General features: G+C 39.0%; 1 protein-coding gene across 1 annotated transcript; it reads right to left on the bottom strand.

The window, feature by feature from the left end:
- Positions 1 to 65: 65 nt before the first annotated feature.
- On the bottom strand, positions 66 to 26,748 carry ubxn7 (UBX domain protein 7). The gene is made up of 11 exons (XM_057858028.1): positions 26,624 to 26,748; positions 25,339 to 25,492; positions 25,181 to 25,245; positions 25,027 to 25,092; positions 20,896 to 21,008; positions 18,308 to 18,454; positions 18,054 to 18,144; positions 14,548 to 14,678; positions 4,444 to 4,918; positions 2,342 to 2,421; positions 66 to 1,295 (listed from the first exon to the last, which is right to left on the bottom strand). Exons 1-11 carry the CDS (start codon positions 26,727 to 26,729, stop codon positions 1,134 to 1,136), a joined length of 1,590 nt encoding a protein of 529 aa, XP_057714011.1. The 5' UTR covers positions 26,730 to 26,748; the 3' UTR covers positions 66 to 1,133.
- Between the last annotated feature and the right edge of the window lie 964 nt (positions 26,749 to 27,712).

Below are 27,712 nucleotides of genomic sequence, written 5' to 3'. Positions count from 1 at the left end.
TAGAGGAACTTTTTTTTTTTCAGCTAGCTAGCCTTTTTTTTTTTTTTTTTTTTAATAAAGCTTAAACATAATTATGTGCAAAATTTTGTATGTATAAATAAGACTACAGTTGACGCAGGATGCATTTTACAAGTGTTAGCTTTCTTGGTTTTAGTCCATCACTGAAGCTGTCATTTAAAAAAAATAATTTCAAATATTTCAAATTTGACTTGTGGGTACTTTGGCAAAGAACTGAATTTAAATGATTCCCAGATTCAGCCTTTAGTTTCCTTTCTTTTTGAAAATTAATAATGAATTGGTTAGCCTTTTCCCTTGAAGGAAACACCCGCTCGACACAAATGTGCTACATAATAATGATCTAACATTGTATCGCGTGTTGAGTTGTTGTCCCGAGTGAGTGAACAAAACACCAAACAAAAGCTCCTTTGGTTTTTGGTAATTATATTTCATCATGGGCATAATTTCTTGGCAGCATATAAAAAGAAAGAAAGGGGGGGGGGAACCCATCTAACAGCTTAATCTCAGTTCGTCTCTCTCGCTAAGCCACCTCTGTACAGCAAATGTCCAACTGACAGGCGAGATGTGTGCTAGCATTCTGTTGTTCCGTATCAAAAGTTGGCTTTCCAGAAAAAAAGGAAAGGATCAACCATTAGTCTCTAATGGACTGATAGAAATGCGAGTAAAAAGGTGATCGATGCAGTCCCCCTTAGAAATGTCAAACATTTCAGAATTGCAAAGAGAGAACAGCTGAATCTGAATGAGTGGATGAAGAATGAGGCTTCCTTTTCCCGTTTTTGGGTATGAGAAATAGCAAGAGATACAAAAAAAAAAAAAAAAAAACATCATTAGTCTTTGCTGAGAGTGGCAGCTGGAGTCTTTTGAGTGAAGATTTGATTGGAACAACAGCTATAGCATGGTCATTCTATTTTGCTGGGCCTGGAATCCAGGAAAAAAAACCTGAATCCTCGCAAGAAACCAAATGATTTTTGGCATCCTGTACTGGCCAAGGAGCTGTGAACCCATGGGATCTTGGAAAGAGAAGGGAGACCCACCCCCCCAAAAGACCACAAGCCTCCTCTAACCCAGCCCCAGTCCCACTTACTACCAATGATGGTTGTTTAAGTCCGCTAAGGTTAGTTCCTCTCCTGCACAAATACAGTTTCCTGCGGACAAAGCCCCGCCTCCTGCAGCGTGATGTCATAGTCCAAGTGGGTGAGCTTCCGTCGAGGGAAGTTGGTTACGAGTTCGAAGCGTTCGTTGGGGTAACCTTTGGACTGGACGTGTCTCACCAGTGCCTTGAAGTCAAAACCAAATGACAAAATGTACATGAATGTAAAGAATTAAACACTTTATATTGTCCTAATGTGGTCCATGGGGCAGTCCAACAAATTACCTCTGAAGCTGCTATTGTTTTTGAGATATTGAGGTATGAATTTCGAGTGATGATGTCACACAGCCCCCCCATTTATTGCAAAATGGACCCGAAATGGTGCCATTTGTTTAGGCTACATTTGTGCAGTAAAAATTTTCGTTTGTGCTGCCATAGTTTTATTGATATTGAGATATTAATTACGAGTGATGAAGTCAATCGCAGCACCTCCGTTGCGGCTGACGAAGTGTACCAACTCTCTCAATAACAGAGGGGTGTCCCAACAACTAGCGCAAACGGAGCACAAATGAATGGCACCCCTTTGGGTCCATTTTGCAGTAAATGGGGGTCTGCGAGTCATGTCATCACACGAAATTAATATTCTAGCCCCCCATTTAATGCAAATGTCTGCTGCTCCTTGCTACATTAAATGTATGAAGGAGTCAAAATTGTATGACGTTCCTTATATTCACTGTGTGGTACTTGACCTGTTTAGTGAATGCACACATTTGGCTTATATTCAAACTATTTCTTTATACAGCAAAATACCGCTGCGTTTTCATGTTTTGTAAATTAAGTTATGATTTATTAGTTTGGTGAGAAAAGTGTTATAACTTTTCAATTATTATAACTATTGCATGTGCAGTTAGAAAAAAAAGAGTCCTGGTTTACAGGAAATGTTCAGTCTTTTGTAATAAAACAAGATTGATTGTAATATTAAAAGTATTTGGTGTTGTTTATGAAAAAAAAAAAAAATCATAATTGGTAAAAATTGAGTTCGACTGTTCAGGTTCTTATAATTCTGTGATTAGCCAGCCAGAAAATTGTGATTGGTCCACCCCTACAGTATATAATAATGTAATGACACTTATATAGTATTATTCAAGAGAACTAAAAAGTATGAGTTCAGACAGTTCTCCTTCATTTAAGCTACCGTGTAACAAAGTAGTTCAATGTAGGGGACCATCTTACCATAAGTTTTGCTTGAGACGACAAGGATATTTGCTCTCTATGTCCATCTGGGTAACGAAGCATCAATCTTGCTTTGGGGCCTGCGTTGAGGGAAAAAACAACAAAAAAGACATCGTCACTGAGAGTACAATAGCTTACTTAATTTTTCCTCTAGGGATGAACTTTTCAGTAAACGACTTTTCATTTACCATGCAGAAAATGCACAATTTTCCCAAAGGGAAGAAAAAAGCGTTTCCGCAGTTGAGCTATAAGCCCGGCAGGCCGCCAGGGCTTCTCTTACCCCCTTAACCTAAAACAGTGCTTGATAGAATAGAAAATAGAATAGAAAATATAAAAAAAATAGGGCTGTCAAACGACTAACATTTTTAATCGAGTTAATCACAGCTTAAAAATTAATTAATCGTAATTAATCGCAATTCAAACCACCTCTAAAATATGCCATATTTTTCTGTAAATTATTGTTGGAATGGAAAGATAAGACACAAGACGGACATAAACATTCAACAGACTGTACGTTAGTACTGTATTTGTTTATTATAACAATAAATCCACAAGATGGCAGTAACATTATTAACTTTCTTTCTGTTAAAGGGATCCACGGATTGAAAGACTTGTAGTTCTTAAAAGATAAATTTGAGTCCAAGTTATAGTAATTTTATATCAAAACCCCTCTTAATGTCACATGGGCTCCCTGCCGTTCTTCCACAGTGTCTTTAACTACGTAGGGTAGTGATTGAAATACACCACAAGGTGTCAATGGCGAGTTTTAAATTAGAGATCTAGCCAAGGCAAAGTCTGAGTGCGTTTTATGTGTATTTTGCATAGCTATTTTGATTGGGAATGCCAGTTCGCTTTGCACTGAGCGCTTTTCTTTTTGTGAACATTATTTTTTGAGCGATAGGAATCTTATTTTTGTTGTGCTTTCACTACATGATACTGTAGCGACTTAATTGTTCCGCCCAAATGCATGATGGGAAGTTGGGCAACCATGACTGTCAGTGGTGGCTGCAAATGGTATACAATATGCTCTGCGTTGTGTTCAACTAAGCGTGTTAAGAAAAAGATCATCTCCTTCTCCACTCAAATGCATGATGGGAAGTTGGGCAACCATGACTGTCAGTCGTGGCTGCAAATGGTATACAATATGCTCTGCGTTGTGTTCAACTAAGCGTGTTAAGAAAAAGAGCATTTCCTTCTCCGCCCAAATGCATGATGGGAAGTTGGGCAACCATGACTGTTAGTAGTAGCTGCAAATGGTATGCAATATGTTCTGCGTTGTGTTAAATTAAGCGTGTCAGGAAAAAGATCCCCTTTTATTCTTCCCCTCGTCGTTTGCCACAATACTACGCAATTCTCTGCCTTTTCGCTCTCAATGTGCAAAAATGGCGTCATTGTAAACTGTTTGAGGCAACACATGAACGGGTCATTCTGTGCATGCGTTAATTAAAAATGAATTACCGCCCGTTAACGTGAAAAATTTGACAGCCCTAATAAAAAGTATACATATACTTAACATCGTTTTAACCATGTCTGCTCATACGGTTTGAAACACAATGGCGACATTTTATGGTTGATTTGTGAACAAACCTGTCCTAGCTCTCTGTCACTGCATTGAATTGCATTGTATTTGTGTTCATTAAAACTTTATTTTCAGGCTGTGGCTTTTTTTTAAGACTGTTTAAGTATTGTTAATAAATGACTTATAATAACACATAAGACATTTCTAGATTGTACACTTAACATTTTTATATATTTATTTTCTCAAAACATGGTAGTCCATCAGTTTTCTAGGGGGAAACCATGGGACGGGGGAATAGTTTTAGAATTCTCTGAACCATCATGGAGAATAATCACGTTTGGTCAAATCACTGTAGTGTGGAGCAGTTTAAAATCTTAATCTGTATGTAAAGGTACCTATTTCTGACACCTGACAATGAAAGAAATGGCATGTAGTTGCTTACTGAACAGTGTACTTGTGGAAATAGTGCATTAATGCTTATATATTCACCCCAATTCATGGTTGTACAATATGCTTTTGATATCCAACCAGTTAAAATGGAATAGGCAGAACCTCAGCATGGTTATATCTCCAAGTTGCATACCATTATCTTCAGGACAGTCATCGTCACAGGTCTTGGAGGGACCCGCGCTGTCTGCTACCGCCGTACACGAGTTCCCTGCGTCCGAATGAGGCTGACGTGGTCTTGTGAGCAAGGGCTCCAGGTGGTTCTTTTTGCTCTCCTCTTTTTTGTGACTGTGGTTGTTTTCTTTGAACGGCGATTTCCGGTGACAAGAAGATGTGCTATCAGGATGAAGATGGGGTAGGGCGGGCTCGGCCGTTGTGGGGTGTTTGCCGGTGTAAGCTTTCTCTTTCAGGAGTTCCGGCATTTCGCCGTCAGAACCATCGACTGAGATAGGTCCCTCACTGTCCGTGAAAGGCTCAGCGTCAGAGTCGTCCTCAGACTTGGGTGAGGCGGGGACATCGGGGACATTGGAGGACTCGTAGTGGGTTTCCTGTAGCGAGGCTCGGATTGCTGCCTCCAGCTGACTGTCTTCGCTGGCATCGATCAGGCTCTCCTAAAATTACAAAACAAGAGTGCAGATGTTAAAAACAAATCAGCAAAGAACAAAAGCAAAAAGGGTGGCGGGAAAGACAAATCTGTTTGATTCTGACCAAACCAAGACACTTGTAAAATAATTACAGGGAGTTCGTTTTTTTCTTACGATGTAACCCGGGCTAACAAAGCAAAAGAAAACAGTAATATAAATGAACAAAAATATGTCAGTGGCTAATAAAAAAGGGTGGGTGACTCCCTTCAGTCTTTAGCAGGTAAAATGCATGCTCCATAGGCTTTTATCCGGAGATAAGCATGCATTCTCGATGTATGTTTGGGGTTACTTCCTCAGCCATTGTTTTTAGCAGGGGCAGGCGTATAACTTGGCCTATGAAAGCGTTCTATGCCTATCACTTACAGTGCCCTCCATAATTATTGGATTTATAATAATCATGTGTTTTTTAGCTTCTAATATTTTTTTTTCTAAATAATATGGGACCTTAATGGAAAAAAAGAGAAAAATCCAACCTTCAATACAAGTGCATTCATTCAGTGGGGAAAAAATTCCACATAAAGAAATAATTATTTGACATCAAATAATGTGTGTCACAATTATTAGCACCTCTGGTGTTAATACTTTGTACTACCCCCTTTTGCCAACAAAACAGCCCCTAATCTTCTCCTATAATGTTTCACAAGATGGGAAAAGACAGAAAGAGGGATCTTCAGCCATTCCTCTTTGTAGAATCTCTCTAAATCATCCAGAGACCTGGGTCCTCTCCTCTGTACTCTCCTCTTCAGCTTACCCCACTGGTTTTCAATAGGGTTGAGGTCTGGGGACTGAGATGGCCATGGGAGGAGCTTGATTTTGTGTCTGGTGAACCATTTCTGTGTAGATTTGGCCATATGTTTAGGGTCATTGTCTTGCTGAAAGACCCAGTGACGACCCATCTTCAGCTTTCGGGCAGAGGGCAACAGATTTTGATTTAAAATGTCCTGGTATTTCAAAGCATTCATGATGCCATGCACCCTAACAAGGTTCCCAAGGCCTTTGGAAGCGAAACAGCCCCACAGCATCACTGACCCATCCCCATACTTCACAGTGGGTGTGAGGTGCTGTCTACACGCCAACAAGCTGTTTGGGAGGCATGCACGGAGAAAACCTTTCCTCACTCACAATCATAAACGCAAACATCTGGAGTTCGCCAAGCGGTATTGGGGCTTCAACTGGGACCGTGTGCTTTGGTCAGGTGAGACCAAGATTGAGCTTTTTGGCAACAAACACTCTAAGTGGGTCTGGCGTGCCACGAAAGATGCGCATGCTGAAAAGCATCTCATACCCACTGTGAAGTATGGGGGTGGGTCAGTGATGCTGTAGGGCTGTTTCGCTTCCAAAGGCCCTGGGAACCTTGTTAGGGTGCATGGCATCATGAATGCTTTGAAATACCAGGACATTTTAAATCTAAATCTGTTGCCTCTGCCCGAAAGCTGAAGATGGGTCGTCACTGGGTCTTTCAGCAAGATAATGACCCTAAACATATGGCCAAATCTATACAGAAATGGTTCACAAGACACAAAATCAAGCTCCTCCCATGGCCATCTCAGTCCCCAGACCTCAACCCCATTGAAAACCTGTGGGATGAGCTGAAGAGGAGAGAACAGAGGGGAAGATCCAGGTCTCTGGATGATTTAGAGAGATTCTGCAAAAAGGAATGGCTGAAGATCCCTCTTTCTGTCTTTTCCCATCTTGTGAAACATTATAGGAGAATATTAGGTGCTGTTCTGTTGGCAAAAGGGGGTTGTACAAAGTATTAACACCAGGGGTGCTAATAATGGTGACACACATTATTTGATGTCAAATAATTATTTCTTTATGTGGGATTTTTTCCCCACTGAATAAATGCACTTGTATTGAAGGTTGGATTTTTCTCTTTTTTCCATTATGGTCCCATATTATTTAGAAAAAAAAAATATTAGAAGCTAAAGAACACATAATTATTATAAATCCAATAATAATGGAGGGCACTGTAAGCATGTGCCGGTTTCAAGGTTTACCGTGGTATGAAAACGTCACGGTTTAAAAACCACTAACATTTTCTGTCATACCGTAGTACGGTATAAGCTATTTTTATGTCCCAAAAATGAAGCGAGAAATGGCTTGGAGCGGCAGCACTCACCCCTCCCCCTCCGGTTGTTGCTCCTGTGTGTCGGTGACACTGCTGTCGCTGTCAAAACTACTCCTGAGCAGAGGTTGCACTAGACTTTTTCGTTGTCTGTCATTTTGACTGACAGGGTCATAAAAATCTGGTCATAATCTATTTTTACCCGTCACTTAATTTTTAAAAATGATAATAATGACATATTCAATAGTATTTAGTTTTCATTCATTTTTTAATTAGGGCTGTCAAAATTATTGCGTTAACGCGCGGTAATTAATTTTTAAAATTAATCACGCTAAAATATTTGACGCAATTAACGCATATGTCCCGCTCAGACAGTATTATGCCTTTTGGTAAGTTTTACAGCAAGGCTTTTTCTGCTGTCTAACAGCGAACCCTTGTGGTCGCTTTGCGACATGGTTTATTGTGTTCTTGTCAGTTCAATTTGGCTGCACAACATCTCGGGCTGACGCCTACGTTGTAATATTGTGCTTATATGATCCTTGGACAAGATTTGTCCGTAAGCATGGTTGTTGTAAAGAATGTACATATTATGTTAGTAAGCGAAATGTTACATTTTTTGTATGAGACGCTTTTTGTTGATGTTTAGTGAACCTGTATAGCGTGCTAAGCTAACGTTGTTGCTAATGCAATGCTTGTGTACTTTTTTTTGTAGTTTTACAACGGTCTAAAGAGGACAATGGTTTGAGGCCATTTTATTAATAAATCAGATGAAACAGGAAGAAGTCTGATTATTAAGGCATCGTTCACTAGCTGTCTAGCTTTGGAAAAAGTAGACGCTTCGGAGTGAGGACAGCGTAGACAGATTTAAATGACAGTAGAGTGAAATGCCCACTACAGTCCTTATGTACCGTAGGTTGAATGTATATATCCATCTTGTGTCTTATCTTTCCATTCCAACAATTTATTTTACAGAATATATATATAATTTACAGAAAAATATGGCATATTTTATAGATGGTTTGAATTGCGATTAATTGCGATTAATTAATTTTTAAGCTGTAATTAACTCGATTAAAAATTTTAATCGTTTGACAGCCCTATTTTTAATTAATAATGTAATGCTTGCTTGGCGGCGAAAAATTAGACACAGAAGTCGTGGTATTTTTCTCCCTCTTTTTACTCCGCTTACCGCCAGCAACACCAACAAAACAACAACTCCGCCCCCAAAGAAAAAGAGGCAACTATATACACAGGCGGCAATCTAGTCCACCAATTGGATGACGCGCTGGCACACCGGGTGCACCAATAACAACCTTGCGTTGATGTGTCAATCACGGTGCCGCCACCAGACCCCGGTGACGCTACAATATTCTGTCCGAACAAGCTTAATAGAATCCACACCGTGCCATCAAGCATATGAATATGTAACTTTTTCTCCGCAGTGACAAAAACAGCTGACTGTGGCCCCAGTAGGTAGGCTACATATGGAACAATGAAATTAACAGTTCACCTGCTGTGGCCTGAACGCAGTCTTCCTCCTGGTGCGCATAGACTTGGTGCCCGCTTGTGCATAATCAAATGTCTCAAGTGGGATTCCTTCAGAGGCTATTGTCATGAGGTTTTGGACTTTTGCCTCGGACAGACGACTTAGTTTGGACGCTCAGTTGCCTTGACATTTTTCCGAGTAAGGCCAAGGACGTCATGCATTAAGAGAGACAATAGCTAATTAATATGCTCACTCGCCACCCTGTGGTCTGGGGTGTGCATTGCAACCTGTCAAAATGACAGATGGACTTCAGTTTTTTCCGTCACCGTTTCAAAAAAACGGTCAACGACGGAAAATATTCAGTTAACGCGACCCCTGCTCCTGAGCCACCCACCACCCCCTCAAAAAGACAGTCGCTAGTGAGGTATTAGTATTAGGTATAAGTAGGTACACAAAAATCTTGGTTCGGTACGTACCTCTGTTTTGAGGTCACGGTTCGGTTCATTTTCGTTACAGTAAGAAAATAAAATGCAAAATATAAATATGCTAGTTGTTTATTACACACTTTTGTGCTTTCAACAATAGGAACATTAGCCTATACAAAGTTAGAATTCTGCTCAAAAAGTAGCGGGTATTTAAAGATAATAATCCAACAACAATTTGCCTTTCTGACCCCGAGTATTGGTCAGCTTACTTTCTGAAAGAAAGAAGAAAAAAGAAGTCCTGTGCTAAAGAGAAAAGCAATCCCAATAAAGATTTTAACATGTATTTTACAAATGAAATGAAACATTATTATTATTTTTTTTTTATGAACTGTTTTCAAAATCTTTATAGACCCTACTCACGTGACGTCACAGCCACGCCCCCGCGCCATGTTGTCCGTATACTCGTCATGTTAATGCATTAGCGCTTCGTAAATTCCTATTATGGCGTGTTTTTCTGCTCGTTAACATTAATGATCAAAATGGTGAAGTCGTGTGTGGCAGTCGGTTGCAAAAATAGAGAAGATAGACGGAGAGACTTGAAGTTTTACTGTATTCCGAGAGACCTGGAGAGGAGAGCGAGATTGACTTCTGCATTCCGACGAGAAAACTGGGCTCCAAACGACTACCACAGATTATGTAGTAGTCATTTTATATCTGGTAAGATGCATTTAATATATATTTAGAGGGTTTTGGGCTGACAACCACAATTAAGATCATTGCTAGGCAAATCGCCGACAACATACACTCAGACGTTGTGAATGAACTACCTGAAAATATATAATTATAAGAGGATAATAAGACAGTTGTCATCCAATTAATTTACAATTTCACTATTGAGGTCAAAAGCCAAAAAATAAATTCAACTAGGGACAATCTGGAGTAGTGCTATCGCACTTCATATTTGTTACACATTATATATGTATGTAGTAAGAGTGCTATCGCTAAACCATATAAACATTAAAAGCCCTAGCTCCATTGACAAATGACATGAAATACATTAGACTTGACAGTGGATGTTAGCAAGAACAAAAGATTTTGAATTGAAAATTTCGTAACTCACCTTCCCGAGCACAAGATAGATTCCTGCCGAATTTTCGTGTACGAGGACCTGTTTCACCCAACCAGCAACGAAGTATTTATAAGCCTCCAAGCTCTTAAAGTTTTTCAAACTTTCGTGAGAATAGGCTGATTTTGTGTGGACAAGATAGTTGTAAATATCAGGGTCAGGCAAAGACGGCGAAGACAGCGGGTTGAAAAACATCGATTTAGGCATCAAATATGGATCTGGCGAATGGATAAACTGAAGCTTTTCCATATAACGCCTTTTATGCAACGCATCCAATGAGTTTACGGCGTCAGTTAACACCGGGGCTTCCATGAATTGCTCTATAACTTGCACGACTAATTGAAAACAATGAGAGTAGGTCTAAAAAATACGGACAATATGGCGGCCGGATACAGCGACACGTCATTTTGTGACGTAGGTGAGTAGGGTCTATAGACTATAGTCTATAGACTAAAGTTATAGTCCTATAGTCGGGTTTTTCGACCCGCCGTCTTCGCCGTCTTTGACTGACATCTGCTACCCTGATATTTACAACTATCTTGTCCACACAAAATTAGCCTATTCTCACGAAAGTTTGAAAAACTTTAAGAGCTTGGAGGCTTATAAATACTTCGTTGCTGGTTGGGTGAAACAGGTCCTCGTCCACGAAAGTTCGGCAGGAATCTATCTTGTGCTCGGGAAGGTGAGTTACGAAATTTTCAATTCAAAATCTTTTGTTCTTGCTAACATCCACTGTCAAGTCTCATGTATTTCATGTCATTTGTCAATGGAGCTAGGGCTTTTAATGTTTATATGGTTCAGCGATAGCACTCTCACTACATACATATATAATATGTAATAAATATGAAGTGCGATAGCACTACTCCAGATTGTCCCTAGTTGAATTTATTTTTTGGCTTTTGACTTCAATAGTGAGATTGTAAATTAATTGTATGACAACTGTCTTATTATCCCCTTATAATTATATATTTTCAGGTAGTTCATTCACAACGTCTGAGTGTATGTTATCGCCGATTAGCCTAGCAATGATCTTAATTGTGGTTGTCAGCCCAAAACCCTCTAAATATATATTAAATGCATCTTACCAGATATAAAATGACTACTACATAATCTGTGGTAGTCGTTTGGAGCCCAGTTTTCTCGTCGAATTGCAGCAGTCCATCTCGCTCTCCTCTCCGGGTCTCTCGGAATACGGTAAAACTTCAAGTCTCTCCGTCTATCTTCTCTGTTTTTGCAACCGACCGCCACACACGACTTCACCATTTTGATTATTAATGTTAACGAGCAGAAAAACACGCCATAATAGGAGGAATTTACGAAGCGCTAATGCAATAACATGACGAGTAGACGGACAACATGGCGCGGGGGCGTGGCTGTGACGTCACGTGAGTAGGGTCTATTGGGGGATTTTCTCAAGTTAAAGCGCCACACAGAAATTAATAAATTTAATTGTGTAAGCAGGATGTGTGTATTATTCTTATTATTTAATTACAGGTGTTTTAGCTCATTTCAATTTATTTTATTTAAATGGGCTATTATTTATTTTATTATGTGTTTATATTTTACAAATGTGATGTAGTATTCATTTATATTGTATATTTTATGTTGTATAACTTTAGTTCCTATGTGAATATTAGTTCCTACTTGTTTTGTTGAGGTAGGAGGGTTTTGTATTGAACACGGGGCCGTGTTGGTTATTATTATAGCAGAGAAGACCGCAGTAAATCAACAAAGACAAGTCAACTGTGCCCCGATCTATCACTCAAGAGATCTGATGGACTCAAAAAGTAGGTTACAATTGCATATTAGTTTGAAAATCGACCTGATCCACCGTATTTTTACACGAGTGACTTCCGGCCCGATCCTAGCTACCGGTAGTAGTATTGACGCAGGAGGGCCGCGTCTCGTGTCAAATAATAAGATCTGCCGTTCTTTTCGCGTGCGTCGCGTTGAGCCGCTTCTGGGACGCATCTAACACGCGGCCGCACTGCGACTGGTGTGCATTGGCTGATTGACTTTAACGCCCGCGTTTCACTGCGTTCTCGCGGTGGCCACGTTGACGCACCGCTGCCGTTTCTGGGTTAAACTGTCCTACCGTGTTGGTCCTCATTATAGTAGAGAAGACGCAGTAAATATAATCTACACAAAGAAACTGTAACCCAATCGACTCACAGCCTCGGGTTACATTACGTCAGAAACTCGTTCAGTACGCCTCCGTTCCGAACCGAGCACCCCTGTACCGAAAGGGTTCAATACAAATACATGTACCGTTACAACCTTAGGTATAAGTATTTCAGCTACCGAAAAGAAACAGACGGGCGCAGCTTAGAGGAGGAAGGAAAGCCGACGTGCAGGCAACACCTCCAACATGATTTAATATTTGCGTGACCATCATCCGTCACGTTACACAAAATTTAAGGTAAGTAAATGCTGTCATGTACGTTTCCCACCAGCTACGAGAGTTCACTCCAGCGTGTCTCGTGTGTCTGGCAAAGGCAAAACACATACTATAACGTAAGCTTGTTAACGGGGCTATTAAAGTGGCGTTAGCGTGCCAAGACGGCTTTCCTCACGATAAGCGTACTTTTGTTAAGTCTTCTGCCATTGTATCTGTTCAACATCTGTTCAGTATAACATTTTCATAATACGGCCTATGGTGTTTTTTCTCTCTGGCACCCTCTGCGTTGTGAGAGGGTGTGTGTGTGCATAGTGAGTAAATAATGATACGACTCATACACACGTGGTCAGTCTCTTGCTCTCAGTCTCCATTAATATTTAACAATTAATATTAATAGTAGTCCTGGAATATTAACCCAGAAAAGGTGAACATACTCACATTCCTGACTTGGACTGAAAGAGAAATATGTAGAAAATGAGTCTCTAAAAATGTTGAGCATTTCAGTGAAATGCCAGCAATATATATGGCGGAAAACACTCGGGGGACTTGAAGTTCCGCTCTGAGACCCCCAATTTGGCCAAATTTCAAAACTGTCCGATATGCATGTGTGATACATCATTGGAAAGCTTAAAATGTCCTTTTTCTGGTGGAAGAAAAATTTGAACCGGAGGGCCTTTTTTTTTTTTTTTTTTTTTTTTTTTAGGGGTAGGGTTAGTTGCAAGTTTTTTAAACAGCAAAACCCTATCTGGAGGTGAGCACACGCGTTAGCAGAATTAAAGACGCCATGACTTTAACGAGATATTATCGCTTACTTACCTTGTTTGATCCAAAAACTCCATGTAGCATGTATCACTGAGTGTCAAGACACATTTGTGAATCTCCACAGCTGGATTTTTGGGGGATTTTATGGATGAAACATGGCAATATACCAAGGGTCGCGATGCAGAAATCGCAGACATCAAGGAGTGGTCGAGATTTTCTTTTTCATATATTTACCCCTTTAAATGTTTTTTTTCCTCAATTTTTCTTTGTTTGGATCAATTATTTATCATCTAACATATCGGAGAAAATGCGACAGTAACAAAAAAAATACAATTAAGCGATAGTTATGAGGTAGATATCCGTGACTTTTTTACAGACGCCTTTTTTTCATTGTGACGTCATTTGTTTAAAAGTTTAAAATATGCGCGTGAATAATTTTTTTAAGTTGTTTTTTTTTTAAAAACAAAATATTAGACATCACTTAATGATTCAAAGCTAAAAATGACAGACATTTTGAATAATAAATATAATTAATTACCTTAGTTTTATAGCTGGGTTAAAACAAAAGCGGTTGCGCGACGTCTGTAAACAGGGGTTTTCAGGGTAAAACGGACAAATTAAAAACAGTTCAGGGGCTTAATGCGCCATGAATCTGCTATGGCAGCATATAGACATATTGTTCCATCAAGCACAACAGTTGTTTTGTCTTAAAATACAGCAGTTTCTTTTAAAGAGGAGTGCAAGAGCAGAAACTGCTTTTTCAGTCTTGTCTGTGATGTCCGCCATATATATATTAAATTTTACTTAGAAGTGTTTACTTATTTATGAAAAAAAATTATCTTTGTTCTAATTTTTAGCAAGTTAAGCTGTGGCTGTGAGTTTAGTCTACAAGTTCATTTCATTTAAAATATTTCAGTTACTTACTTATTTTTTGTTATTTTATTTATTTATTTTAACATTATATTCGTGTGGATGTTCCAATTTGCAAATATTTAATGAGAAAAAAAAATCCTGTTCAATGGATTTTTTTAACCGATACATCTAAAAATAACACATTTTAGAGCTATAATTGTAATAGCGTAATACCCGCGGTATTTTTGCTTAAGGTTATCATGCCGTCAAAATCTCATACCGCCACATGCCTACTATCACTGTGACAGAAACTACTTCCATATGTGCCGCCTGCAACCTTGTCATACCTCAAAATCTGTCTGCATTATCACCAAAGCCAACATCTAGGATGGTACCTCATACCGCAAAGGTAAAAAAACAAAGGTACACGGTGATAAGTCTCCGCGATGGAGGGGCAACACAGAAGATGAGGGACCTACAGAGCGAGCCCGTTTGGCCGGCGGGGCAGGGCAAGATGGCCCATCCAACTGCCCGTGTTCTGCCAAAAAGCCAGTGGCCTGCTCCAGGAAGGACGCCACGTCCAGCTCGTTCCACTCCACCATTTTTTGACCTACAGTGGTGAACAGAACTATGTGGTTAAAACACAACACACCTAAAAAGGCAAAAACAAATGTTTCATCAAGACAAGGCACCCTTTTAAACATCAATTTTAACACTTTGTAAGACATTTGTAAGACCTTAAAAATATAATTTAAGACCAAAACATGTTGCAAGTTGCAACAATTTCTGACATTTTCTTTCACAGTAACTTGTGTGTTTTTCCTCTCATGTGTGACTCGACGGCTTTGATCTCCCAAATGATAAGTCTTTTTGCAATCTATTTACAAGGAGTGAGAACCTCTGAGTACCTCACGATACGATATGCGATACAAGGCTCACGATAATGATGATCTCATGACATGGTGATACAACAATTATCAATACATGGGTCAGTAAATCATTCTAGGATATTCTACACGACAAAACAAGTTTTCATACATCTGCTTTGAATTGGAATTAGTTATCACTAGTAGACATCCAATCCATTTGAATGAACTGACACTCCCACTTCAAATGGATTGGACATCTACGGCCATCAATGGCCATTTTGGGTTCATTTTGGAGGTATTTCACGTCATTTCATTTCGATTTTCAGTCACTTCCTTTTCCTGTTGAGGCATTTATGGATTACTTCCTGTTGATTTTGGGTTACTGAAAATGAACAATGTCCTCAAATTACTAGAAAGTAACTCAAAATCAACAGGAAGTAACCTGTAAATTTACTAAAATGAACAGGAAGTGCCCTGCAAATGCCCACAAAAGACTGGCTGGGAATGCTCTGGTTTCAGTGCCAGTGACGGCCCAAGACGTCCAATCCAGTCAAAATGAATTGGATTTCTAGTGCCGTCAATGACAGTGAGTGAGCTAAAGACACTATTATAATGGAAGATTTTGGTAGCAACTTGTTGATTCCTTTTTTTTTTTTAAAGTGACTCCTTTTTAAAACGATATATCGATTCTTGGCAGGAGTATATCGATAACCTTTTGGGCTACAAAGTACAGCAATATATCACCTTTTCTATTAATGGTTTTTTAAAAAATCGATAATGAGATATATTAAGATATTATGTCCCACAATTGTCGTATCGATTCAAAATCAGTCTATATCGATCCTTACACGTGTGTTTTTGGTGGAAACAAACAATACAGTGGCTGCACTTCGACTACCGCCCATTAGTTGGCAGCCGGGTGGCTTCTTTACACTATAGTCTCGCGAGGTTTAGTGCCATGGAGAAAAAGTTTCCACATGGTGGAGATTGAGATACGCGATGCCCTGAAGCACCTTTCTAAGTCTGAAATTTGGGCTCCTTTTTGCTTTTACTGCAGAAACAGAGGCATGAAATCACTTGCACTACAGTTATGTTGGACAGTTGTAGATAGAAGAACCTAGTTTTAGTCTTTTAGCCCTCTGGTGGTTGGTACACCTGAATCCTCAAGCTAATGTTTTGACCTGCCGTTAAAAAAAAAAAAAAGTTCATTATTGACGTGCTTTACAACCTGAAGATTTTTTTCCCCCCATCTTTAGAATTCTACATTTACCGTATTTTTCGTACTATAAGTCGCAGTTTATTTTGATAGTTTGGCTGGGGGTGAGACTTATACTCTGGAGTGAGTTATGTGTGAAATTATGAACTCATTACTATATCATTTCACATGTTATTTTGAATTTTTGGATTAACACTGATGGTTTGGTAAACTTGTTAGCATGTTCTTAAAGCTATAGTTATCTGAATAACTCCTAATAGCTATGTTACAGTAACATACCGGTCACGTTCGCATTTCGTTGTTCATGCATCATGTAACATTATCATACTGTACACTTATTCAGCATGTTGTTCTGTAATGTATTTTTATTTTAAATTGCCTTTCAAGATGAGATATCTGTTCTATGCTTTGGATTTTATCAAGTAAATTTCCCCCAGAAATGAGACTTATACTCCGGCGCGACTTAGTTTTTTTCCTCTTTGTTGGGCATTTTATGGCTGGTGCGACTTATACTCAGGCGCGACTTATAGTGCAAAAAATACTGTAGGCAAGTTTGGACTAAAGCTGGTTTGCAATAAATCAAGGTTGGCACTAAAAAATAGAAAATTTTATAATAAAAGCCATATGTTGTTCAAAGATAAAAACATGTTTACTTGAATGCTGGATGAAGTTTCGGCAAGAAATTGATATAAATGTATTTTTGTCTCTATTCTGATTTGGGTTTTTTTCAAAAGTGATATACAAATATCGCAATAATCGTCTTAAAGTGTAGTATCGGGATTAATCGGGATCGAATAGTCACTTATGAATCGTGATACAAATCGTATTGCCAGATATGAGGCAACACACACCTCTACTTTCGATATATTGTCACATCCCTACTTTGCACCGGGCACTGTTATTTTCACTAGGGGCCAACCACCTATTAAATAAACCACCTCCGATCCAGTTTTGATCCATCTCTGCATATTCCCGCGCACCTCTACAAACATGAATGACAAGGAAAAGGTGTCATGGCAACAACTTAAGTCGCTGACGTACGCCGAAGTTGCAGACAACATATAACATATATTGATCCTAAACTCTCGTATTTAGTGCACGGCTATTACTAAAACAAATACCGTATTGGCCCGAATATAAGACAGTGTTTTTTGCATTGAAATAAGACTGAAAAAGTGGGGGTCGCTTGTATTCGCGGTCTCAACGTTATACCCATTCACGACGCTAGATGGCGCCACATATCACTGAAGCGATGTTCTGTCATGAGTCACGACAGATCTCAGCTACTCTGAAGTTTAACCAGTTTGCATTATTTTATTGCAATGTTTTTCCTTATTCAGATTTGTCTCAAGACTACAGTTAGATGTTACTAGTTACATAGTTACTTTGATGGTTAATGTAGTTATTGCAATTTTGTTGTTTTATCACAATAGATTGGTTTATTTAAATTTCAAAAACTAGAAGCCATTCATTTACGAATGTGATTGCACTTTAGTTTACATATTTAAATGTTCAGATATTAAGATTTGAGAGAGGCAAAATAACATGCTTTTTCTCTCAAATATATTGTTATAATCATTTGTTTCAGATGTACTGTATTTATTTTCTGTATAAAAATTAATTTGGTGTTCAAAAACTCTTTTTTTCAAACTTGAGTCTTGAAAAAGAGGGGGTCGTCTAATAATCAGGGCCGTCTTATATTCGGGCCAATACGGTACACATGTAAAATGTTACGGAAGACTACAGTGATTTCCCTGGCATTAAACTCATGGGTATAATATTGAAGAAAATGAAGCTGCTTTTTCCAAGTCCATGTGACGAGAGAGTAAAAAAAATGACATAAGCATGATAAAATTGATTAATTGTACACGATAAGTCTGTTACTCACAAGACAACTCACCGGTGCGTGGATCTAGAATGGAAATATATGGAAATTTGTTGAGTTTATAGAACTGGATGTATCGTTCTCCCTCTTCACTGTCGTGATATACCTTTAACACACATTGAGACAAAGATCGTTAATCCGCTCCATGTCAAGAGCTTAGCTGTAAGTAGAGTCAAACTGTTTTGTTTTGACAGCCTTACAATTGCATTCCTGTAGACTCCGCTGAGCAAACAAAAGGGCTTAAGGGGAGTCGAAGAAGAGCTGCGTACCTGCCAGAAAATAAAGTGTTCTCTGATGATGTTCTTCACGGCATCGTTACTCCACACGTCTCTGTTCAGGCACTGGCAAGCAAAGTCTTGGACATTCTGAATGTTGATCATCAACCACTTGTTCTCCAGTTGGCCACATTCTTTCGCCTATTACAGATTGTAAACAAACAGCAAAGTCATGAATTAAGTTTAGAATTTAGGAACCACTGTATTCATGAAACTCTCCTTGGAAATTTAAAAAGGCCCTGGCGGTTTTCACCAACCGCAGCAAAATTTGATGAACATGTATTTCATGATGCGAAAAAAGTTCAGAGGCTAAAGCCCTAGAAATTTTAATTGCCCAAGCTAATCTTGAGCTTGCCCCATTAAGGCATGTTAGCCAATAAACTAGGGCTGCAACTAACGATTATTTTCATAATCGATTAGTATGACGATTAATTAAACATTAATCAGATAAATGTCACTTCTTTCAATTACTTTCACAATTTACCTTGAAGTTCTTTTCGGCATGTTGCAACGAGCAATGAAGACAAAATGGATGACTATTTCCTTCAACTGTATATAAGCCTGTCGCAATATGCAATAATTCCATTTATCGCACGGTAAATAAAAATGAAGGCAATAAATTTTCCACTGAGATTTATCGCCTCGCGTGCAGCTGCTGACGTGCTGTTAAAAGTTCGGCTTTCTTGTTACCAACTACGCAAAATGCATTTTAGTTCTTTTTTTAGTTGAGTGCAGTTTAAGTTTAGTGCAGGTGGAGGAAAAAAAAAAGAAAAGGTGACAGTGCAGGTGGAGGATAAAAACGAAAAGGTGACGCTTACCATTGAAATGAAGATGTGGATGATGGCAAAATATAAACATGTTGTGTGCATCCATGAACTGGGTCATAGAATGCCAGTCTCGGCCAGCGGTCCCCCTCCGTTCGCTAAATTAAGGTGACAGTTCTTATTGTGGTAACATCGCCTAAGAAATCGTCAGCTTCGGCAGGTTTCAAATAATTTATTCCATTAACTCGCCGAGTGTCCACTGCTGTTGAAGCCAAGATCGAAACAGAAAGTAAAATAGTGCTCTCCTGCTCACCGTCAGCCCCGCGGTGCGTTCAGGTACAGCAAAAAAAGTCAGCCACATTAGAAGTCGATTTGTTACATTATTACAGGTAATGTACTGTATTATTGTTATTATTGCTATTATTATATTATTGTTATTCTGATTTTTATTCATATTTTATTTGTTTTGCTCTTTGTAATTGCTATTTGCAATAGTAACAGCAGTATTTATTAAGGATGCAGTGTTGGTCTTTGGGCTGTGGAACGAATTATTTATTCATTCATTCATTTTCCATGCCACTTTGTCCTCACGAGGGTCGCGGAGTATTCTTATGGGAAAATCCTGCTCGACATACGACCATTTCGACTTACAAACAAGCTCCTGAAAGGAATGAACTTCGTATGTAGAGGTACCAATGTATTACACATGGAACGCCATAGCAGAAGCTATGAGGGGAAACGTTTTCATTTGCCTAGATGCTTAAATTATTAAGTGGAATTTTATTTTTCTTAAAAACACATTTTATTTCTTCTGTGTAAGTATTAATATTATGGTCTTTTACTTAAAAGAGGCATGGTCTATTGTTTTTAGTTGTGATTTCCTAAAAGGTATTTTTGAATTTAAGAGTAAACATTTATTGCGTTTAAATGGGTGTACATGATCTATTAATATATACTGTATTCTCACAGTGTTATTGTATTTTTTTTTTTTAATTGGGGGGTGCAATAATATCGCATATCGCAATAATTTATTAAATAAATTATCGCACACTAAAATTTGTTATCGCAACAGGCCTAACTGTATCGATTATCAAATTTGTTGGCAACTAACTTATTATTATATCGATTCAATTGATTAGTTGTTGCAGCCTTATTAAGAATCTAGTTTAGACAGCAAGATGTCCGAAAATGTGAATTGTTGCTTTCCAAAGTAAAAGTAGACTTTTGTTCTTGTCCGACTTTGACTTAACAAAAATATAATGAAGAAATCTGATATTTACAACTGAGAAGCTATATCTATGTTATAATTTCAACAATTCAGACAAGTTTAAGGTGAAGAAGGTCCTAGACGATTAATCGGTTATCAATATAGTTGTTGATTAATTTGCGAATCGATTACGGTAGTTGTCGATTAATTAATTGTTGCACCTTTACAATAAACGTTTTCTTTTTAGAAAAGTAAATCTAAACGAAATCATTAAAAAAAAAAAAATCATATACAGGAACGCTGCTAAACCATATGATGACTTCTCAGGGAATTTCTGAATATTTATTTTGTCAGGAACATTTTGTCTTAACTTTTGAGTTCTAGAAAAAATGGCACCAAAAACACACTTTTTACTGTAATTATAATCTATACAAAAGAGCTCCAATCAAAGGTTGTTGTTTTAACGATTTTCTAAGGAGAATTTCGACAAATTCTAAATTGTACAATCTCAAATGGGTATGAGGCAGCCAGTAAGTTTCCCTTTCTTCCATTTGCAGTACATGTACTTTCCTCCGAGGGATGGTTTACAAACAAAAAGAAGGACCCCTTACCGTTTCAAAGCTGCCTTTGTGCATCAGCTCAATGGGAGGACGGAAAAGGTCTGCTAGAGTACTAAGTTTCTTGTCTACCGTTCCACCGTTCCGCAGCTCCTGTTCTTGGCGGACTGGAAAAAGACGGGGAGCAAGTGAGGGGAAAACACCTGACCATAGAAGGATGAAAAGATAGTGAGGCAATGGTTGAAACAGACTTCATCATTGGTAGCCACCCGACAGTTGTGTCTGTAGTTCCGTAGAATTGACTTTATTGAGTACATCGGTATTTAGGCGGAATGTTTTTTTCACACTGAAACTGAAATTAACGACATATTGAAACACCAAGGAGAAAAGAAACCACGTTCACCAACTGCCTTTTTGAATGACCAGGACGGATTTCATTTTAGGATGTTGCTGGCTAACGGCTGAGTTATGCTTGCGTGTTGCGGTGAAGACGGAGCGACGGCGTCGACCCTACGTTGTCATTGAGCATTTGAAGTTGTTTTAAATGGACCGCGTTGCTCTGTAATTCACCGCCAAGTCACTAGAAGGATGCGGCTTTGTCTTTGCACGGTTTTGGAGCACTCTTCTCAAATTCATTAAGTTTTCCTCCGGTTATAGACAGCAATGGAATCGGGAGATAGAACGTGTATTTACAGCTGCAGTTAATCATTGGGTAAAAAACAAATGGTGTTAATTCAAATGTGTAAGCGTAGGCGAACCAAAAGACATTTGCGGATGTTTGAAAACGGCGGTATTGTTGTGCTGAACCGGAAACAACATTCTGAGCGGACCAATCACGGTCCTTTGACGTTCACGTCAAGATTAGGCATGTGCCGGTATGAGATTTTCACGGTACGATAACCGTGAGCAAAAATACCGCGGTTTCACGGTATCACGGTATTGCAATTATAGCTCCAAAATTTTGAGATGTATGGGTTTAAAAAAAAAAAAAAAAAAATCCATTGAACAGGATTTTTTCAAAACATATTTGCAAATTGGAACATGAATATAATGTGAAAATAAATAAATTAACAAACAATAAATATTATATAAAATTAAAATAAATAGAACCTAGACTATACCCACAGCCACAGCTCAAGTTGCTCAATATTAGAGTAAGAACAAAATAATTGCTATAAAAAGTAAAAACACTTCTAAATAAAATTAAAAATATATACTGTATGACTTTTTTTTGAGGGGGGAAGCTCAAGTGAAGTTTCGACATTTTCAGCCACTGTGTCAACTCTAGTCTACATGATGCCATGCCTTTGTGTGAAAAAGAACAAATAATTCATAAGTTAGTTAAAAATGTATGAGTTAGTTTTATAAATTAGTTAAAATGTAAATATTGTTGAGGAAAGGTTTCGTCTAAAAAAAAAATAAAAAATAAAGTGAGGAGTGAGACCTCCTCTCTCAATTAGCGATCTTTGACGCGATTCTTTTTCTTTCCCCCCTGCATTCAAGCTTTTCTCTCACTCAGCGGCTGTGAGACATAAAAGAAGCTGCTCTCCCAGTTTAGCCTAGGCTAACATTCGTCTTTGTAAGTTTTAGTTAGTTTGTATATTGAATTTGAAAGGAAAATGTGTGTTTTGTTTTTGGCGAACTTTTTAATGGAGCTACTGCTATCCTGTTGAACCTAATCACACGTGGAAAAATACAATTGTACAGCGTTTTAAATGTATTTATTTGTATATTTCACCACGATTTGAGAGCTCAATAATTTGAAGAAAAGTACGCCTTGTGTTTGGAGGATTTGTTTTTGGGTTTGCTGGCTGTTTAGTGACACTCACGGCAACAAACGGGAAGGGGTGAGCGGTGCCGCACCAAGCCACTTCGGCTGCATTTTGGCACATGAAAAATAGCGAATACCGTACTAAGGTATGACGGAAAATTTTAGTGGTTTTGAAACCGCGACGTTTTCACACCACGGTAAACCGTGAAACCGCTAACCGGCACATGTCTAGTCAAGATGCGTTGACGTGATGCGTAGTCAGGATTTTTTGGAGGCGGACGTCAGGCTACGGCATTGAGTCTAGGGCTGCAGCTATCGATTATTTTAGTAGTCGATTAATCGATGAAATAGTTTGTCGAATAATCGAGTAATCAGATGAGGAACATGAAAAATTAAAATACCTGAGCTGAGCCTCAAATGGTATAAAAAATAATTAAATAAGGATCTATGTACAACAAAAGAACAATTGGCTAACTTACATAGCAAAAGTCCGCTAGCTTCAATGCTATAAAACGCTCTTTTTTTATTTTTAATTTTTAACAATACTCTTAACAAACTGTTCGGACACATATTCCCAAAAAAACAGCTAAATATACCCATAAACTAAATTACGAATCCACTAAAAAAAACATTAGCTCAAACAAAAACTTAACATAGAGCAGCTGGATTCAGCCATGTGAAATGAGGCCGACTAGAGGGCAGTGAATCCACTCAAATCAATAAAACTGAATGCAAACACTTTCCAAATAAACCATTACAACGCCACAATAATTAAACGAATACTCGAAGCAGCAAAATTTAATTTGAATCTTTTTTTTCTAATCGAAATACTAGAGTTCATCGATTAATGGTTGCAGCAGTCTTAAATTGGGTCTGCGTGAACGCCGTAGGTCCGCCATCATCGCAACACAGAAGCATAAACCAGCCTAAACACTTCACCTTGGAGCTCATTAAAAATTTTATGGACAACAAACATGATTTTGATCCACTTATGAAACGTCAGGATTGGGCAAGACGGTGACACATACGAGATGGGAAAATTGAGGGGGAAATTAGCAGCATCCTTATCCACTGGAATATTGCTAATAACCTAAACTGTAAAGTAGACATGTGCCGGTTACCGGTTTCACGGTTTACCGTGGTGTGAAAACGTCGCGGTTTCAAAACCACTAAAATTTTCCGTCATACCTTAGTACGGTATTCGCTATTTTTCATGCGCCAAAATGCAGCCGAAGTGGCTTGGTGCGGCAGCGCTCACCCCTTCCCGTTTGTTGCCGTCAGTGTCACTAAACAGCCAGCAAACCCACAAACAAATCCTCCAAACACAAGGCGTACTTTTCTTCAATTTATTGAGCACTCAAACCATGGTGAAATATACAAATGAATACATTTAAAACTTTGTAAAATTGTATTTTTCCACGTGTGATTAGGTTCAACAGGATAGCAGTAGCACCATTAAAAAGTTCGCCAAAAACAAAACGCACATTTTCCTTTCAAATTCAATGTACAAACTAACTAAAACTTACAAAGACAAATTTTAGCCTAGGCTAAGCTGGGAGAGCAGCTTCGTTGTGGTTTTATGTCTCACAGCCGCTGAGTGAGAGACAAGCTTGAATGAAGGGGGGGAAGAAAAAGAATCGCGTCAAAGATCGCTAATTGGGAAAAGGAGGTCTCACTCCTCACTTTTTTTTTTTTTTTAGAAGAAACCTTTCCTCAACAATATTTTCATTTTATCTAATTTATATAACTAACTTATACATTTTCAACTAACTTATTAACTTATGAATTCTTTGTTCTTTTTAACACAAAGGCATGGCATCATGTAGACTAGAGTTGACACAGTGGCTGAAAATGGCGAAACTTCACTTGAGCTTCCCCCTTAAAAAAAGTCATACAGTATATATTTTTAATTTTATTTAGAAGTCTTTTTACTCTTTATAGCAATTATTTTGTTCTTACTCTAATATTGAGCAACTTGAGCTGTGGCTGTGGGTATAGTCTAGGTTCTATTTATTTTAATTTTATATAAAATATGTTATTTTTTGTTTATTTATTTTCACATTATATTCATGTTCCTATTTGCAAATATGTTTTGAAAAAAAATCCTGTTCAATGGAATTTTTTAAAAATTTTTTAAACCCATACATCTCAAAATTTTGGAGCTATAATTGCAATACCGTGATACCGTGAAACCGCGGTATTTTTGCTCACGGTTATCGTACCGTGAAAATCTCATACCGGCACATGCCTACTGTAAAGATAATAAAACTGCAAACCCAAATAAGCTTATCTTTACAGACTGATCTGACAGCTGGTAAAATAAAGCACTGAAAGAGAAACGGATGGCTTTGTCCATCCTTTATTGAATTATTGAATTTAATTGATGAATCGTTTTAGCCCTAAAAGAAACTCACTTGTTTCCGTCTGGAAGTCTCTAAAGCCATCAAATATGGATCGAGCCGGCCTCCTCCGTTTTGGCACTGGAGGTGTAAGAGAAACAGCAACGCTTAAAGTGTTACTAAAGTCCTTGCAAGAATGCAGTGATCTAAGATTAAATTAATGCAATACCTCCAAAAAGCGGCTCCGGCTCCACTAGTATGTCCTGCTTTTGGGGAATGGGCGCTCGTACTTCGCTGTGACCACACACAAGATGCAAAACGCTCAACATCTAACCAAAAGGACCATAACAGAGAGAAAGTAGTTGGAGGACGAACACGAACACTCACTCTGAAGGCGGAACCCTGCTGCTGGACGCTGCCGAACCAGAGCTTGTGCTGGGCTCCTCCGCCACCACGCCTCCATCCAGAAACATGGTCACTGCCATTTCCAGATTGTTGTTGCATGCTTCCAACATATGCTTCCCTACACTCTCTGTAGCCCCTGTAGAGTATTGAAGGAGACACATTTTAAAGCAGCTTCCAGATGTCTTTACAACACCTTTAGGACTTGCAAAATCAATATAACAGAATCAACACTGGCCTCCCCAAAAAGTCCATATCGGTCAGGCCCTGGTAATTGACAGCTTCTGTTCTGCAATCTGATAGTGGTAGTATTAAAATGTGAATTAACCCCCAGGTAAATAACCCAGCATTAAAGCTCGAGACAAGGCGTTGATCGAGTGCATCCCCGTGGTTGACAAGCAAAATTTCCCATTATGCAATGCAGTTTCAGTTCGACGTGATAAGAACGACGTAATAAAAGCGCAAATTTCGACAATCACGTTTAATTAACAAGAATATTTGGAATATTTTGTCGTTACAAATTATGAGGTTACAATATGTGCATTAGGATAAAAAAAATCGTCATCATTTACAAAAAAAGTCATGTGTATTCTGTAGCCGCAGTTTTGGTTTATACTACCTGTCCTGCAGGATAGGAGTTTCTCACTTCCGATTCCCATTGCGCATGCGCGTTCCAGCCTCCCAACATGGTGGAGCGGTAGCCCTCCAAACATGTCTACGTGAAATAAACTTTACTCTCTCATCGTTTTGTTCGCGTGGACATGAATAACCGATTGTGTGGTGTATGGATGTCTAACGTGCAGGCACACAAATTACACTGAGACGCGTGGAGTTTCCACGGCAATCACGTTCTTCGAAGACATGACAAGTAGTAGCTAAAGGTGGTGAGAATGAAGGCAAAGCTTGGTCCTCCATTCTGCAGTTATGCACAACACGAAATGTAAAAGTAACACCAGAGGCAGCTAAGAGATCACGATATGTAACTTGTAGTCACCACCACACATAAGCACTACGGGTGAAAAGTTAACTTACTATCAAAAAGGTTTAACTTCCACACTCACTAGTGAGTGTAGAGTCTTTTAATAGTTGGCAGTTAAAAGGGGCTCTGCTTTTCTCCCCTACTGACAGCGGAGGAGCACCAGCCACATTTAACGTCCCTTTTAACAACTCCGCACCCATTTCCTGGTTGCTACCGACCCGAGGAACCGTTCCCACACGTCCCCTACACATTAACTGTTAATTTGGGCTGAAAACGACGTACAGTTTTTACCTGTTATTGCTGTGAATTGTTGTATTAACCCATTCACCCCCGGAGCCGAGGTGTCTCCGAGCGCCGCCATCTTACCGCCACAAACAACAACATGAACGTCGCGCATGCGCAGCGACACCCCTTTTGCTCTGCCTGGCGCGAGTCGTGTGTACGTCACACACAGAATGATGCATTTTGGACGTTGTAGTTTTCTATTAGTTACCTTTTCCCTCCAGAACTGTGTGTAACACACATGCTCATGCACATAGGAAGGTGTTCCGGGCGTCTGAACCCATAATTGGGAAAATGCAAGTAACTAAGTGCATGTAAAAGAATACACAGTTTAGAAAATCTGAATTTTTAAAATGGATTTTAAAGGGTTTTCCACCATTGTGACAGACACCCTGTATAACTCAATTGAAAGAAACACAATTAAACCACCCAAGTAGGGCTGCAGCTATCAGTTATTTTAGTAGTCGATTAATCGATGAACTAGTTAGTTCGAATAATCGAGGAATCGGATAAGGAACATAAAAAATTAAAATGCCCGAGCTGAGCCTGAAACGGAGGATAGTAAGATAAGTACAATGTATCACAAAAGTGAGTACACTCCTCGTAGCCTGGTATTCCAGACTCACCGCTGTTCCAGCTATTGAGTCTGGCCACCATTAAGCGGATAAAATTTCCAGGGCGGAGCAAGTCACAACGAACAGACAGCGGAGTGGACTAATCAGCGACGGGCGGGAGGAGGGACTTGCGCGCGGAAGTAAACATACGAGGAGAGCACAGTTTATTCAACATGGCTAGCTCGAGACAGACTGTTGTCAATGACTTGTGTCGATGTGTTTTTAGTAAGTTAAAACTGATTTTACCATGGATTGGAACATATTCTCGGCTCTCCTGTTCACCATCTGTGCTGTTGTGGAGACGACTTCCGAGAGTGACGTTGCTCGTTAAGAACACGTCACGCAAATTAACGAATCTGATTTGTCGATTGATTTTGTACTTGCTTGAGAGGCCGTTAATGGGCTGGGTCCCAGACTATACTCTCAGTGTTTGAAAAACACAGGGAGAACAGTCTGGCCGTACCAGGCAACACTCCTCGCATTT

This window comes from Corythoichthys intestinalis, chromosome 14 (genome assembly GCF_030265065.1).
Source record: "Corythoichthys intestinalis isolate RoL2023-P3 chromosome 14, ASM3026506v1, whole genome shotgun sequence".
NCBI classification, from domain to species: Eukaryota; Metazoa; Chordata; class Actinopteri; order Syngnathiformes; family Syngnathidae; genus Corythoichthys; species Corythoichthys intestinalis.
The sequence above is the reverse complement of the archived record's forward strand: the minus strand, read 5'-3'. Positions and strand labels throughout refer to the sequence as shown.